Source organism: Pelodiscus sinensis, chromosome 12 (genome assembly GCF_049634645.1).
Source record: "Pelodiscus sinensis isolate JC-2024 chromosome 12, ASM4963464v1, whole genome shotgun sequence".
NCBI classification, from domain to species: domain Eukaryota; kingdom Metazoa; phylum Chordata; order Testudines; family Trionychidae; genus Pelodiscus; species Pelodiscus sinensis.
In genome coordinates this window covers 11,663,889-11,677,449 of record NC_134722.1, presented here as the reverse complement: position 1 = coordinate 11,677,449, position 13,561 = coordinate 11,663,889, and the positions used below count along the sequence as shown (strand labels likewise).

General features: G+C 39.0%; 1 protein-coding gene across 2 annotated transcripts in view; it reads right to left on the bottom strand.

Annotated features, from left to right (window-relative positions):
• Nucleotides 1–734: 734 nt before the first annotated feature.
• The window catches only part of CMC2 (C-X9-C motif containing 2), a 35,296-nt gene continuing 22,469 nt past the window's right edge, over nucleotides 735–13,561 (bottom strand). For both annotated transcript variants that reach the window (XM_006122677.4, XM_006122676.4), the window contains 2 exons: nucleotides 9,187–9,258; nucleotides 735–1,163 (listed from right to left, as the gene is read on the bottom strand). In XM_006122677.4, the coding sequence (XP_006122739.1) occupies nucleotides 1,077–1,163; nucleotides 9,187–9,258 (159 nt within the window). In that variant the 3' untranslated portion in view covers nucleotides 735–1,076. The remainder of the gene's footprint in view (nucleotides 1,164–9,186; nucleotides 9,259–13,561) is intronic.

The window sequence follows — 13,561 nt, the reverse complement described above, 5'->3', positions numbered from 1 at the left end:
TCTGTGTATAGCTGCAGCCTGCCAGCCAGATATCAATCGCTCTCTGACTTCCCCCAGCATTAGTCACCATTTGCAGGGTAAACCCAACACATTCCAAGTCCTGCACTTTTCCCCACTGCATGTGTTCTGCGCTATCCAGACCTTTCATGGATGTCCAGACATATCAGGTCCATTGTCCCACTAAGGGGATCAATACAGGCAGTCCCCGAGTTACATGGATCCGACTTACATCGGATCCTTACTTACAAACGGGGTGAGGCAACCCCGCACAAGCTGCTTCCCCCCAGCAGACCAGGGAGACGCAAAGCTAGCGCCCCCCCCAGCAGACCAGGGAGACACGGAGCGGCTTTTCTCAGCAGACACCTCAGCTTGAGAATAAAGGACTGAGGGAAGTGAGGTGTGGGAGAATAAAATTGAGCTCTGGAGAAATGTTTGGCTAGAGTTTCCCCTACAGTATGTACCAGTTCCGACTTACATACTAATTCAACTTAAGAACAAACCTACAGTCCCTATCTTGTACGTAACCCGGGGACTGCCTGTATACAAGTTTGCTATCCAAATGGACATGCCCACGTAGGCACAACACTGCATTGGTTCTGATTAAAGAATAAAACAACAGTTTGCTTACAGAAAGATTGGTTTGTCTTTTGACTTTTTCAAGCTGATATTTTTTAAAGATAGAGAACAATCACTTGAGACATACACTGTAACTGAACAACATTAAAAAGATTAAATAAGATTGTGTAGCAAGTTTATTTTACTTAAAAGTCCCAGCTCATAACTCATCTTGTTTTAGGCGTCCAACAACAGACTATGTTTATTAATTTCATTTAACCCTGCTTTCCCTCAAATGTAAATATTATTTATACTATGGCAATCCTAGAAACATCAGATATAGTCCGCTAAATCTCTTGCCAAAATATCTTATCAGCAATAAGCATAAACTTCAGCCATTTTTTATTACAAACATTAGCAATTGAGTCCATTGCTTTTTATATCCAAGAACAAAATGGCATGTTTCTTTAGTTTTTAGCCATCTGTCCACATGATGTATAGCTGTCCAGCTGCAATACAGCTCAGATCTCAGACTGTTTTGAAGCATTAATGAGCCTCTGCCGCACTTCTTCAGCATGTGCCCGGCTCTTGGCTCTGTTTTCTTGATACTAGAAGATAAAAATAAATGAATAATAGATAAGTTGCATCACTGAATTTAAAATGCAATATAGACTTATTATTTGGGAAAGAAACATTTTGGCTTGAAAAATTAAGTTTGCATAGACCAAATTATTTTCATTACTTCATGTTTTTATTGACTTGGTTTACTTTAAAACTAACAAAGGGTCTGTTTTATAACAAAAGACATCTTCTCTCAGATGGACATGAGTACTAGAACTGAACAATTCTAGTAAGAGTACAGCATACATGCCTACGAGAGAAACTTATTTACCCAGACATCTCACAATGAGAAATATGGTTACTTAGGATCATCAAGATATTTTAAGACATGCATCTGTGAAAAGTGCAAGCACCACATCAGTATACTGCTCCAGACAATTCCTGCCTAATGGTAAGATGTAAATCCAGAAAGTAGAGGAGCCTTCCGGGATAATGAAGTTGTCCTCTTTGTTACTTAAGTATCTGTGATCCATATATATATATATATATATATATATATATATATATATGGATTTCTCAGCCAAAGAGAGAGACTGCTTTATGTTCCTGATGGTATATTTTGTCAGACAAATGATGGCTATAAATTAGGATTGGAAGGATTCCAATGTTATTGGTAATTGTCAGGAAACATTGATTTTGCCACACATGCAAGTTGACAAAAATATTTTCATTGATAACTGGTTAGATAGGCAAAGTAACAAAAATACAATTCATCTGATTTAAAGATACTTTGTGTATCTGGTCAAACAATGTTCACAATTGGTGTTTTGTTATAAAGCTTTAACTTTTTTAATCTCAAACTACACTGTCAATAAATAATTACTTGCCCCTCCCCCAATTTCCTACAACTGTGAAAATTTAATAGAATAGAAAAATGCTTAAAAAACAAACATTGCTATTATCTGTCAAATTTAAGGATGTTAAAAAGCGGATAATTGGGTAATTGTGTAATTACTGAAAATTTCATTGGTTGCATGCACCTGCAGCATAGGGCGGCAGTCAGCTCCCCAGGGGTTGATGCATGCTGGAAGCTGGCTTTTAAGCTGGCTCCCTACTCACACTAGCTGCCACCCCATGCTCCTGCCTTGGTATCCTGCTTACTGTGTTCCTCAATAATTTTGGTCTCCCCCCTATTTTTCCCCCCTCAATAGAATTTTTTCCCTCAATAGTTGTTTTTGGGGGGGGGTCGGTATTTTTGGTTAAACCATCTGGCAACCCTATATATTAACAGAACTGCCCCACAAGGGCATCTGAAGCCTTGTTTCCAGCTTGAAGGATCCAGTGATCACAACCAGATGTATGAACATATCCAATTCCAAATTTCTTGAGTTCACCTGCTGATCTCAGCTGAATCAGAAAAACTGGAAGAACCCCTGAAGTTCATGCAGTCTGGAATAAATGCACAAGAGATTTGACCATCTTCAGTGTTTTGGATAACCACAACAGGCAGTCTTGGTGATTAATATCAGAACTGGCAGGAACTCAGTAAACTCAGAGAGGCACTTGTAACCTACACATAATCCAGTCTCAAGTTCATTTTATTTCAGGACATTCATGCATATTTAAATACATTCCAGACATGATAATACAGCACAAGTAGGACCACACCTTGAACACTGTGTACGCGTATGGGTACCCAGCACACAAAATGGGAGTGGGGGGTTGGACAAGAGTGGAAAGGCATTTGATATAATTTCTTCATAAATCAAAGCAGCATAATTTAGCACAATTCCAAAACCAAACAGAAGTGATAGATCTATGACTATCTGAAAAGCATGAACACCAAAAAAGGGGGGAAATTAATAAGGATGACTAAAGGAGCATAGTTTAAAGAAAGTGAACAAAGGAAACTTTCCATTATTCAGCCAACACTATTGTAACAGGTCCTCAAAGGTCTCAATCAAAAATGACTCATCCATGCAATAGTCTCCTGAAGAAGTGATGAAAATGCTTTCACTTAAAGAGATTTAATGCTGGACTAGACAAAATACTTTCAAATATACTTTTGGGAACAATCTGGAGCATTAATAGGAATCTGGCCAACTTGACTTGGGTCTTTTCTGTTTTTCTACCAAACTAATTTTTATTTTTGTGTTCAGTTTTGAAAAATGCAGTCAGTGTTATGCTTTACAGATACAGGCAATTGCTTTCCTAACTTTCAAAAAGCAACAAACAGTTTACTGTTACTTAAGTCTTGCAGCTATATGCAAGCAACTGGATTAGGGATGTCAAAATGTAGACAACTACACAATTAACTGATAAGACTGGATTTATCATTAATCTTGTTAACTACATGCACTGCCCCTGACTTGCTGCCTCTGTATCAGAGGCAACAAGGGCAGGCGGGAGGGAGAAGTGGGAGCTGGTGCCCATGAGGAGCTGCCTTAAAAGCCAACTCCCCATGAGCTCCGGATCCACCTCCCCAGTCCCCTGCACTGCTGCCTCTGATAGAGGGGAACCAGTGGGGGGAGAGGGGGCAGGGAAGGCTGCTCCGTGGCAGCAGCCCTTGTCTGTGGGGAGCTCAGGCACCCCACAGACAGGGGCTGCTGCTGCCCCACACTGCTGACTCTACACAGAGGCAGCAGCACGGGGCAGCAGGGTCAGGAACCAGTTTGCGCAGATCCACAGGGAATTACTGACTATCAATACCTAATTAGAAAGTATTAATAATATTGTATATAAATTTCTAAAACTCAGCATTGGTCAACACTAGAAAATTAGGTCATTCTTGCAACACTGGTGAAGGATGAGGAAAATACATACCCTGTTGAGCACTGTAGTTAAGATGACCTATGTCCCTGAGTAGATAGCACTGGGTTGACAGAGGAATTCTTCCTATTGACCTAGCTACTGCTCTTGGGGAAGTGGAGGTCCTATGCCAATGGGAGAATGCCTCTCATTGGCCTCGGTAGTGTCTACTTAAATGCATTATCCTAGCTGTGCCATTGCAGTGTTTTAAAAGTAGACAAGCCCTCAGGCAGCAGTGAAAAAATCAGCGTAGCTAAAAGCCATTATACAAGTTATTCAAGTCAGCAATCACTGTGTCGCTCAGATTTGAACATTTTGGTTTGTGAAACTAACAATGTGCAAAGAGCTCTCTAAAGGATCTCTCTTAGGAACTCTGTACACCTTGTAGCCCCAGCATTGCATGAGAGATTCATTCTTTTTCCAATATTAAATCCTCCTGATAATATTGTTTGTCTGTCTACATCTGTCTATATCCTATACTCAATTAGCCTTAAGATCAAAGAAGTGCATTTGCTTTGTGTAAACTGGTGTAGCTGAATTATGAGTGTATACACTGGAAGTAGGTAGCTAATTCCAAAGCAAAGGTCTTTGGTTTAACAAGAGAGACTCAGAAACTGTCTGCATTACCTATTCTTCCTCAGAGAAAAACCCATACGGTGGCAATAACCTTCACCAAGCTACTTTCAACTACAAATGCTGAATGATGGGAACAATCCTGCTATTTGTGATTTATTTCTAGACTGCCTGAACTCTGGCTGGGGGAGTGCTAAGCATACGGAATTCATTTTTGTGAAGCTCTGTGGACTTATGTAAGGATTCTAACTCACTCTACATTTATACTTAAATCTTTTAATAACTCATTTCTTTTCTTAATTAATCTTTGGTTGATTTACTAAGAAGTGGATGACAGCAGTTTTTGGTGAAATGCTGAAGTATTCATTGACCTCGGGTATGTGGCTGTTCTTTTTGACTAAAGGAATCTACTGTGTGGTATTTTTTTTATTTAATAACCTTACATCATAGAGTACAATTGGTCTAGAAGATGATAAGGGTTGAAATGCTAAAGAGGCATTTTGTTACTCCTTTGTAAAATTAATGTAGTGATCCAGAGGTACACTTTTGTTACTGTACTGGCTTGGTAAAATCTAATTGTAGAATATAACACTTTTGGGTATGTCTGCCATTTTCTTATAGGCTGTCCTGAGTTTGGCATTCTTAGCTGTGACCCAATCGGGGCACTACAACAATCTTTGTTCTTATTTTTCAAAAAGTTTTATTTCACTGGCTTTGTATTATAGTTTGAGAAGGTTTATTTAAAGTGTGCCAAGCAAATGAAGTGATATTCCCACAGATTGATCATGTAGGTCAAACAATTCTGGCTGTTCAGTAGAACCGTACGCAGATATAAAAATCTGTATTTACATCCACATCTACAAAAATGAACTGCAATATAAAGCAGAAATCAGCATATTTGAAGAGTTTTATGGTTTTCAAACACACATTTTAAGAAGATGGCCACAAACCTAGCATATGTAACTTTGAGAAAGCACAATTTTGCATTTTATCATTTTACACACAAATTCTGAATAAACCAGTTCTCTTTCATCCAGATATGACTTTACAAACGTAAAGGTCAGAGTAAAGCCTGCTGTGACATCTAGGCCTACAAATTTACCCTACTTATAAGCTCAACTGTAAAGAGTATACAGAAATTCATAATGTTACAATAATGCAACAACATATGTTAATAGAAAGAAATTCAAGAAGCTTTCCATGATTAATGTTGCAAGAGAACCAAACAGAAACACTAAATTCCTATAAACAAAAAAGGTCCCCAAATTTGGAATCACAAGCCTACCCTAGCGGCAAGGAGTCCTGTGGCACCTTATAGACTAACTGCAGTGTAGCCTACCCTGCACATCCATAAGGTATGTCAAGTTTCAAGGCAAGCCAAGTAACCATGCAAATTTTAGAGCACTTAAGACTCATCCTAAAAACAAAAAGAGCTTCTCAACCCTAGCTACAGGAAAGTTGGTGCTTCACTATGATTTAATTTTTCTTTCTTTTCTTTGTAATGAGCAGAGTTCTGAGTAGGAATGCTATAAGTAATCACGTTAGGCTCAATTCTGTAACTCTCTGAAGAGTTCACTAAAGCCAATAATTCATGTGAAGTAGTGCTCAGAAAGAAAGAACTTGGTATTTGCCTTATATCAGTGGTTCTCAACCTTTTTTCATAGCGTGGACTGGCAAACTCACTCAAACTTTTGGCAGACTTGCACTTAAGCATTTGCATATTCATTATGGCAATTAATTTATTTGCATATTAATCAAAATGTTTAGTTATTACATGTTATTTTACATTGCTCCTGTATGCACACAACCAAAAATATGAACAGTGCTTTCCTGTCAAAAACATTAATGATGCACAGGAAGGGGCACTGGACTTTTAACCCTCATGTCAGCAGCATCCAGACAGTGGAAAAATTGAAACTGCAGCATGCATGCATGCATGAGTGACAGCTTTGTGGATTCCAGGCTGACAAGGTTGGGCTAGTCATGCAGATTTTATCTGAGAAATAAAGATGGTGAATTCTTGAATTGTAATGCAAATATAATAAGGAGTTCTTCAAATATACAAAATGCAGATATTGGAATAATAAAAATAAATGTACAGTGCATGTCAAAATCAAGGAAGTGACTTGCTTTTTGGATTCCTTGAACCCTGATTTCCCTTGTTTCCTATGCATGAGAAGTCCCCAAGATAGAAAACATTTTCCTCAGAGAAAAATCATTTCTGGGCAATGAAAACAGAAGAAATTCCAGGTGGTAGCACTAACAATACTATTAAAATGTGACTAAAGTCTCGTTGACTCCACTTCTAAAGTTTTTTTTTTTTTTAAATAATCATTTTCTTTAATACTAGTGTTTGGTTTCTGGCTTATCAGACTCCCATTTACTCATGCTGAAATGTCCATACCTGATCCTGAGCTAGTGGCTTGGTATTTCTACCCATAGCTTTTGGGGGCACTCAAAGTTTCTAGGTACTCAAGCCCCTGCCATAAACCACCCATCACACATATAAAGTTCAAATGTCTTGCCTCTACCCAGCTGTTCCTTGGGCTAGAGCAGTTGAAGGGATGCAGGACAATGGTTAATACAGCACTGACTGTAGCCAGTTATTTGTAAGGCAATGTATTAACTTTAAATAACAAATATTTCGTTCTACTTAGAAATGTATGGGAGGAGGAATTTAAGCCACCATTATGACTGATTTAGGGCTGCATCATGTAGCAAACCCTATGAAGTATTGCGCTTACAGTGATGACTCCCCATTGAAACCCAGCCCTGCTTACAGCTGGGAGTCTGTAGACCCACCTAGAACAATCCCTAGGGAAACAAGGTAACATACTGCCAATAGCAACTAGCCTTTGACTCTTACTTTGTCTGAAGTCCCCATGCCAGAGCATGGAAGGCTGGATCGGCTGCTGACGCAGACGCCTCCCACAAGGCTCCGGTAACTTTTGCTAGAGGACAAGTAGTAAGTCACTAGTGGCTGGGCACAGCTGTGCAGTCAGACCAGGGGGAGGCAGAGATCTTTGCTGCTCCAGGCAGGGGAATGAGCCAACCTACCTCTTGAGCAGACAAATGCTACAACATTCCCAGCCAACCAGGGACACTTAGGGAAAATTAGATCACAGCCCGGACCAACCAGAGCCTGGTGGTGACCGTCTGGGGTGAGGAAAGAGAGTCAGAAGAGACTGTAGCAGCTGTCAGAGCTGGAACTGGGGCCCCTGTCCCATAGGGACAGCCTCACTGCGTCCCCCGCTCCAGCTGCAGCACACCTGGCTACCTGCCGCGCCACTCACCCTGCTGCTGTGTGGGGAGCCCCAGTCGCCGGAATTCATTAGCATAGCCTGGCAGTTTGCCGCGGCCCACTGCTGCCTTATACAACGTATAAGAGAACTGCTGCCTTATACAACACGAAACAGTAATGACCAAGACAATTTGCTTTATTTAAAAACAAAAAACAGAAAAACAGGGACAAGCTGTGGAATATTAATTTTTGTTTGGAAGCATTTTGTTTTGTTAGAGATGTGAGAGGAAAAAGAGACATTTTATATATCTGCCTACTTTTGAGTCTCTCTAGAAAAGGCTCCTGCTATTGGTTTAAAAAAAACCATTTGAGTGGAAGAGGCACTATTTCTTTTGAACTTGATGTCACAGGGAGTTCTGTGTTAATGTGCATTAGGAGCTGCATTAACATTTCTGCTGAAGAGGGACCAACATACTGTCAAGCTTTAAAACACAAAGCAAACAGCTAACAGTGTAATTGCCAAACAAGTGTTAATAAAAGAGACCTTTCTGGGTGATATACAGAATTGTTTGTGAATCAAAAAGTACATAATGCACTTCTGGACTATTTAACAGCACTGCTGCTAATCCAAAGTAAGAGTAGCAAGATAGAACGCAGATAATTACTGATTCAATTTCATGGAAGAATGAATAATATTCTAAATTTTACTCAATGGTTATTTTAAGTAGTGCTCTATAGAATATCAGAGTCTAAATTTAACTGGAAAACTATCAAAGGTATGCCACCATCTTGCAACTGGAGCCACAAAGATGGACATTTATACTAGGGATGTAACAGTGTAGTTGATTAAACGATTAATCGATAAGCAAAAGCTTATAGGTTAATACTATAGACTACACACATTTCCCCCTGACCCGTTGCCAGTAAATTTTTCAGCAGGCTAGCCAGCAGCCCAGCTTAATCCTGACTTGCACTGGGTCCTGGACCTACCCATATCTGCATTTAAAGTGTATTAGGAGCCAGGCGGGCAGGCAGCCCGGCTCAATTCTGGCTCGTGCCATGTCTGGGAGCTCAGACCTCTCCCCCCCGGACAGGGGCTGCCCGGGGACTATAGACTAGTCGACTAACTGATAAGAATTCAACTATTCAATTAACGGATATTTAACATCCCTAATTTATACCCTTATGGCACTCTGCTGGCTTCAGCAGGGTTCTGCATGAGCTCAGATCTGTCCACAAGGGTTCACTGTCAAGATTGAGAGGGCTTTGATTCTGCATCCTTGCAGAGGAGTCCAATCTTGTATCTCACAGTGCATATACAATTTTCCATGCACAGACCTCTGTAATAAACTGTACTGTAGATGAAAATCAACGACATTGTTTCTATCCACTTTAATATAAAGTTGGCAAATGAAATATTTCAGTTACACTTTACGATAGCATCTTACCTCCTTCTTTAAGCACTTCCGCATCTCTCGGTCAAGATCATTGCAGTGGCCAAAAAATTTCAAAACGCTGTGCTAAGTAGTTATAGAAGAGAAAACACAATTTACCACATCATATAATGTAGAAGTTCTACTGGAAAAGCATTAGAGCTTTGTAGAAATTTATTTGCAATCTATAGTGCATTCTGTTCTTCCTTTCACGTCCTCTCTTGCTTTGGAATGGATTGTTTTATAAAGTGTGCTGAGTTTCAAGAGAATTGACTCTATGGCCCAAACTTTGAAGATGCTTACCCTTCTATTTGCTTTACTGGGAGTTCAACATGGGCCAAATGGCACTCAGATCACTGCAGGATAGAACTCTTAAATAAGATCTATAAATTGAAGTCCAATGCATGGGTTGTTGGCAATATATTTAAAGCATGTACTTATTAACCTGGAGGCCAATTCTGTAACCTTTACTCACCAAATAGTATCGCTAGCTTCAGTGGAACTGCTCGTGTGTATGAAAGTCTGTGGAACAGATTTTTCCAACTACAGAGGTTTACAAGCATTGTGGAGGAGATGTGCTCAATCCCCAGGATAAGGCACAGTGTGAATTGCTTCTTCTTCACAGCTTTAGGAGGGTGAAGTCCAGAACCAGAGATTCAGATCAAATTGCATGCCATGTTGGCTACCTACAGTCTGTTTATATCCAAAATATCTGCAGTTGCTATACAGAGACTGGTACTACAGAAGTGAACACAGACCCAAAGAGCAGAGAAGAGTCTCTCCAACCTACTGTTCAGATCAGCCTTAACACCAAACCCATGACTTGAGACTACATTCATTCTACTTAGAAGTCAAATCACTGTAATTTCTAAGGTCCAATATATATCTAAATCTTATCCCATTTCTAAGATACTGAAGTGAAAACTAATGGTCTTTGTTCTGATTGGCTGTTTATAGCTACCTCGCCAAGTCAGTCAAGTATCTACTATGAAAGGGTGGTGTTTAAAAGGCAATACTTTTTGAAACAATGTCACATCGGCCAAAGAATATTATACAAAAGTGTGCCTGCGCCTACTGAAAGTGCTGTTATCACACAATGATCATCAAGATAACAGTACCAAGAAGTCTGGCAGTAAAATAGTACACAAGACACCCAAATTACTGAAAAACTGCAAAAAATACTTGCACCTACAGGTTGGACTGAGTCTGCTTGGTCCATCTTGTGTGGAACACACCAGTTGCAAAATAAATTGTAAAGCAGAAAACAGTACAAGGAGAGTTTGGTACACTGGGATGGTTCTAAAAAGACTGGTCTTCGCTGTAACTCCTTTTATGCCCCAACTTGCTTAGCCATGCTATGCAGTATGTAGATGCTATAAAGAGCACGGCATTTTAATAAAGAGTATATATGCTAATGTTTGGCATACATACACTAGCCTGTATGTCTGTAGTATACAGAGATCATGTTGAATGTTTTCAATAAATCAGGTTAGCAATTAGTAGCTGATTTTTGTAAAACTATGTAGAAAAGGTTCTGACTCAACTGTATTCAAAATAGAAACCAGACACTTGCTTCTCATTTAAATTGTAGCAGATTCTTTTATTTGCATTCCGGTAACTTATAAGGAAACAATGATTTTATACATATGTAGGGTGGGATACCATTAATGCATATGTGAAATGTCAGCCAGAGTTACACATTTCTGAGTGAAAAACTCTGAAAAATAGGAAGGGGTTAATGAAGGTGCTGACAGACACTTCTCTGTAACAGTGCTATAATTAGTTAGTTTATACCTCTCTCCATAGTTGATAGAAGACATCAGATGACACCACACACACAGCAATTGCAAGTGACAAGCCCTCACTTCCCTGTTTGTACTCTACTACAAACAAACCTTGTTTAAAGAGAACATTTTCATTGGTACAGATTTTATTTAACTCATAACTGTATATAACTCTATATTTGCACTTGGATTTTTGTGTGCACTCTCACAGCAGGACTACTCCATTCTTCTCAAAGTGCACTGAAAGATGAACTGCTGCCAGTTATCTACTCAACATGAATATTCTGCAATGCATTTAAGATTTTGTAGTTCATTCACACACACTGTCACTTAACATCTCTTCCTTTCATATAAATATTTGGTTCATAGGGTGTCTAAGAAATTTAGCTGACAGAATTAATTCAATAAGTTTGGAATAATATTTCCACAGAGCCATATTTAGTGGAAGGGAAGAAATCTGAAAATATTTCAGATAAGTGTGTTGTTACAACTCCTCCCCCCGTATCCATAACTTATTTTGCTAAAGAAATTATGTTATCCTCATTGTGAATCACACCCCAATATCCAACCCTCGCTGATTGCCCCCCACCCTGCAATTTTTTTAAGTATAATATGCTTGGTAGGAAATTATACCATTTGTGCCTGAACACCTTCATACACACCGGTAATAAAACTCACAGGTCATGACATGACTGCTATTGTTATCTTTAACTCAGCCTCTTTATGTTTTGAACTGGACATTACAAGTTACCTCATCATTATAAAAGAGCTAATATTTAGCACATAAATTAAGCCTGTACAGGGATATAAACTAGCTTTAGCATGGTAGTGCAGTGTAACAGTATTAGACAGTTTGCAATATGTCAAGCTACACAATATTTTACAAGTACAGAAATACAGTGCAAAGTGCAAACATGTATGTGCATATATAAAGTAAGCACAAGGACACTGATTATCTTCCAGAGGCTTTAGCCTTCCTGAATCAGAAGAATTAAAAACATATATTACACTTCTCTGGCTAAAATCTTTTCATGTTAGCTGCCATTTTTCCCAGTCTGAGAAAGAGTTAAACTGTTTCTTATGAAGTAGCACAGAAATATTACCGTGCAGAAGCTCTTGTCTCAGACCAAATATTTCAGAGCTTCTGTACCACTATACCTGCCCATTTAGAAATCCAATCATTATTTTGCAATTATTACATTTTAAGTATAAAACATAAGGCTTTGGAAAAAAATGTTCAGCTATTAGCCACTGTAGATTTTTTTTTTAATATGGTACAAAATACATTACCAAACTTCATCAAGGATTCTTATTTTTGTATGTCTGTATATATTTTTGAGTGAAACATTAATATTAAAGGTAATCTCAGGCATAGAGCAATAACTTCCAATAAGGATAATTAAAAAGCAGACAGAGAAGAATGGGGAAACATCAATAAGATTACATGCTTATTTGGTGAAGGCTAGTGTACAGCATGAAGGACTAACAAAGAGATTTTTAGAGATGTAAATAAAATACGGGATTTTTTTTTCTTTTAGATACCATGCAAGGATTGAGTCTTCAGGAGAGGTTTTGAGGAAAGAATGGCAGTGGCCTTATGGACCAGCTTGGAAAGGTCATTCTATTTGTAACTCACGGGAGAATTCTGCACCAAAAAATTAAAAATTCTGAAAAATTCTGCATATTTTGTCAAAGATATCATAATATAATCACTCCAGTTTCAATTATTTTTGTAATTGATTTCAAAATATTTGTTTACGAGTATGTCAAACCAGAAAACAGCAAAACAAAACAAAAATCCCCCAGGGATAGAGTTAAAGAAACAACTCAGTGCCAGTTTTGGGGTCGTAGAGGGGCGGTGTGAGGACCCCAGACCCCAGCAACAAGGCATCCCCAGTTCAGACTCCAGCACTCCTAAAGCCTTTTCTCCTCTCCAGCTATCTTCCCAGGGGACATGGCATGGTGCAGCTCCTGCCTTTCCTCACCCTTTGCCAGAGCTGAGTGGATCTCTCAGTCCTCTTGCCTCCTAGGAGAATGAAGACCAAAGAGCACACAGCCTTCAGCCTTGCTAGACTGGGCACTCACAGAAAGCTGGGCTCTGCAGAGTCTAAAGGCCTCTAATGGCAACCAGAATTTCTGTGGGGCAAACAAGAAATTCTGCATCCTACAGCAGTGCAGAATTTCTCCAGGAGAAATTGTGTAGAAGAGCTGCAAGAAAGTATAGACACACCGACAGTATTATTTTATTTTATAATACGCCACATGCTCTGGAAACTTAGGAGTGAAAGCAAGATAAAAAACAGGATTATTTTCCCCCTCTCTTCCACTAGCAATTAGATTTACTTGTCAAATAAGACCAATCATACAAAATATCTTGTTAACTTCTAAATACGTAATGTTTCAGCTTCACTATAATATGAAAAGGCTGTAGTCATAAATGAATGTTAATTCAAAGAAAAGGAAGGGTTCCATTACAGCTGCAAGAAAGACCTGGATGTATCTATGTATGTATCCTACCAAATTAGTGCCAGGTTTTTTATCCATCTGCAGGATAATCAAAAGGAAGGGTCATGCTTCTTGCTGTAAAGGCAAAAAGGGATTGAACA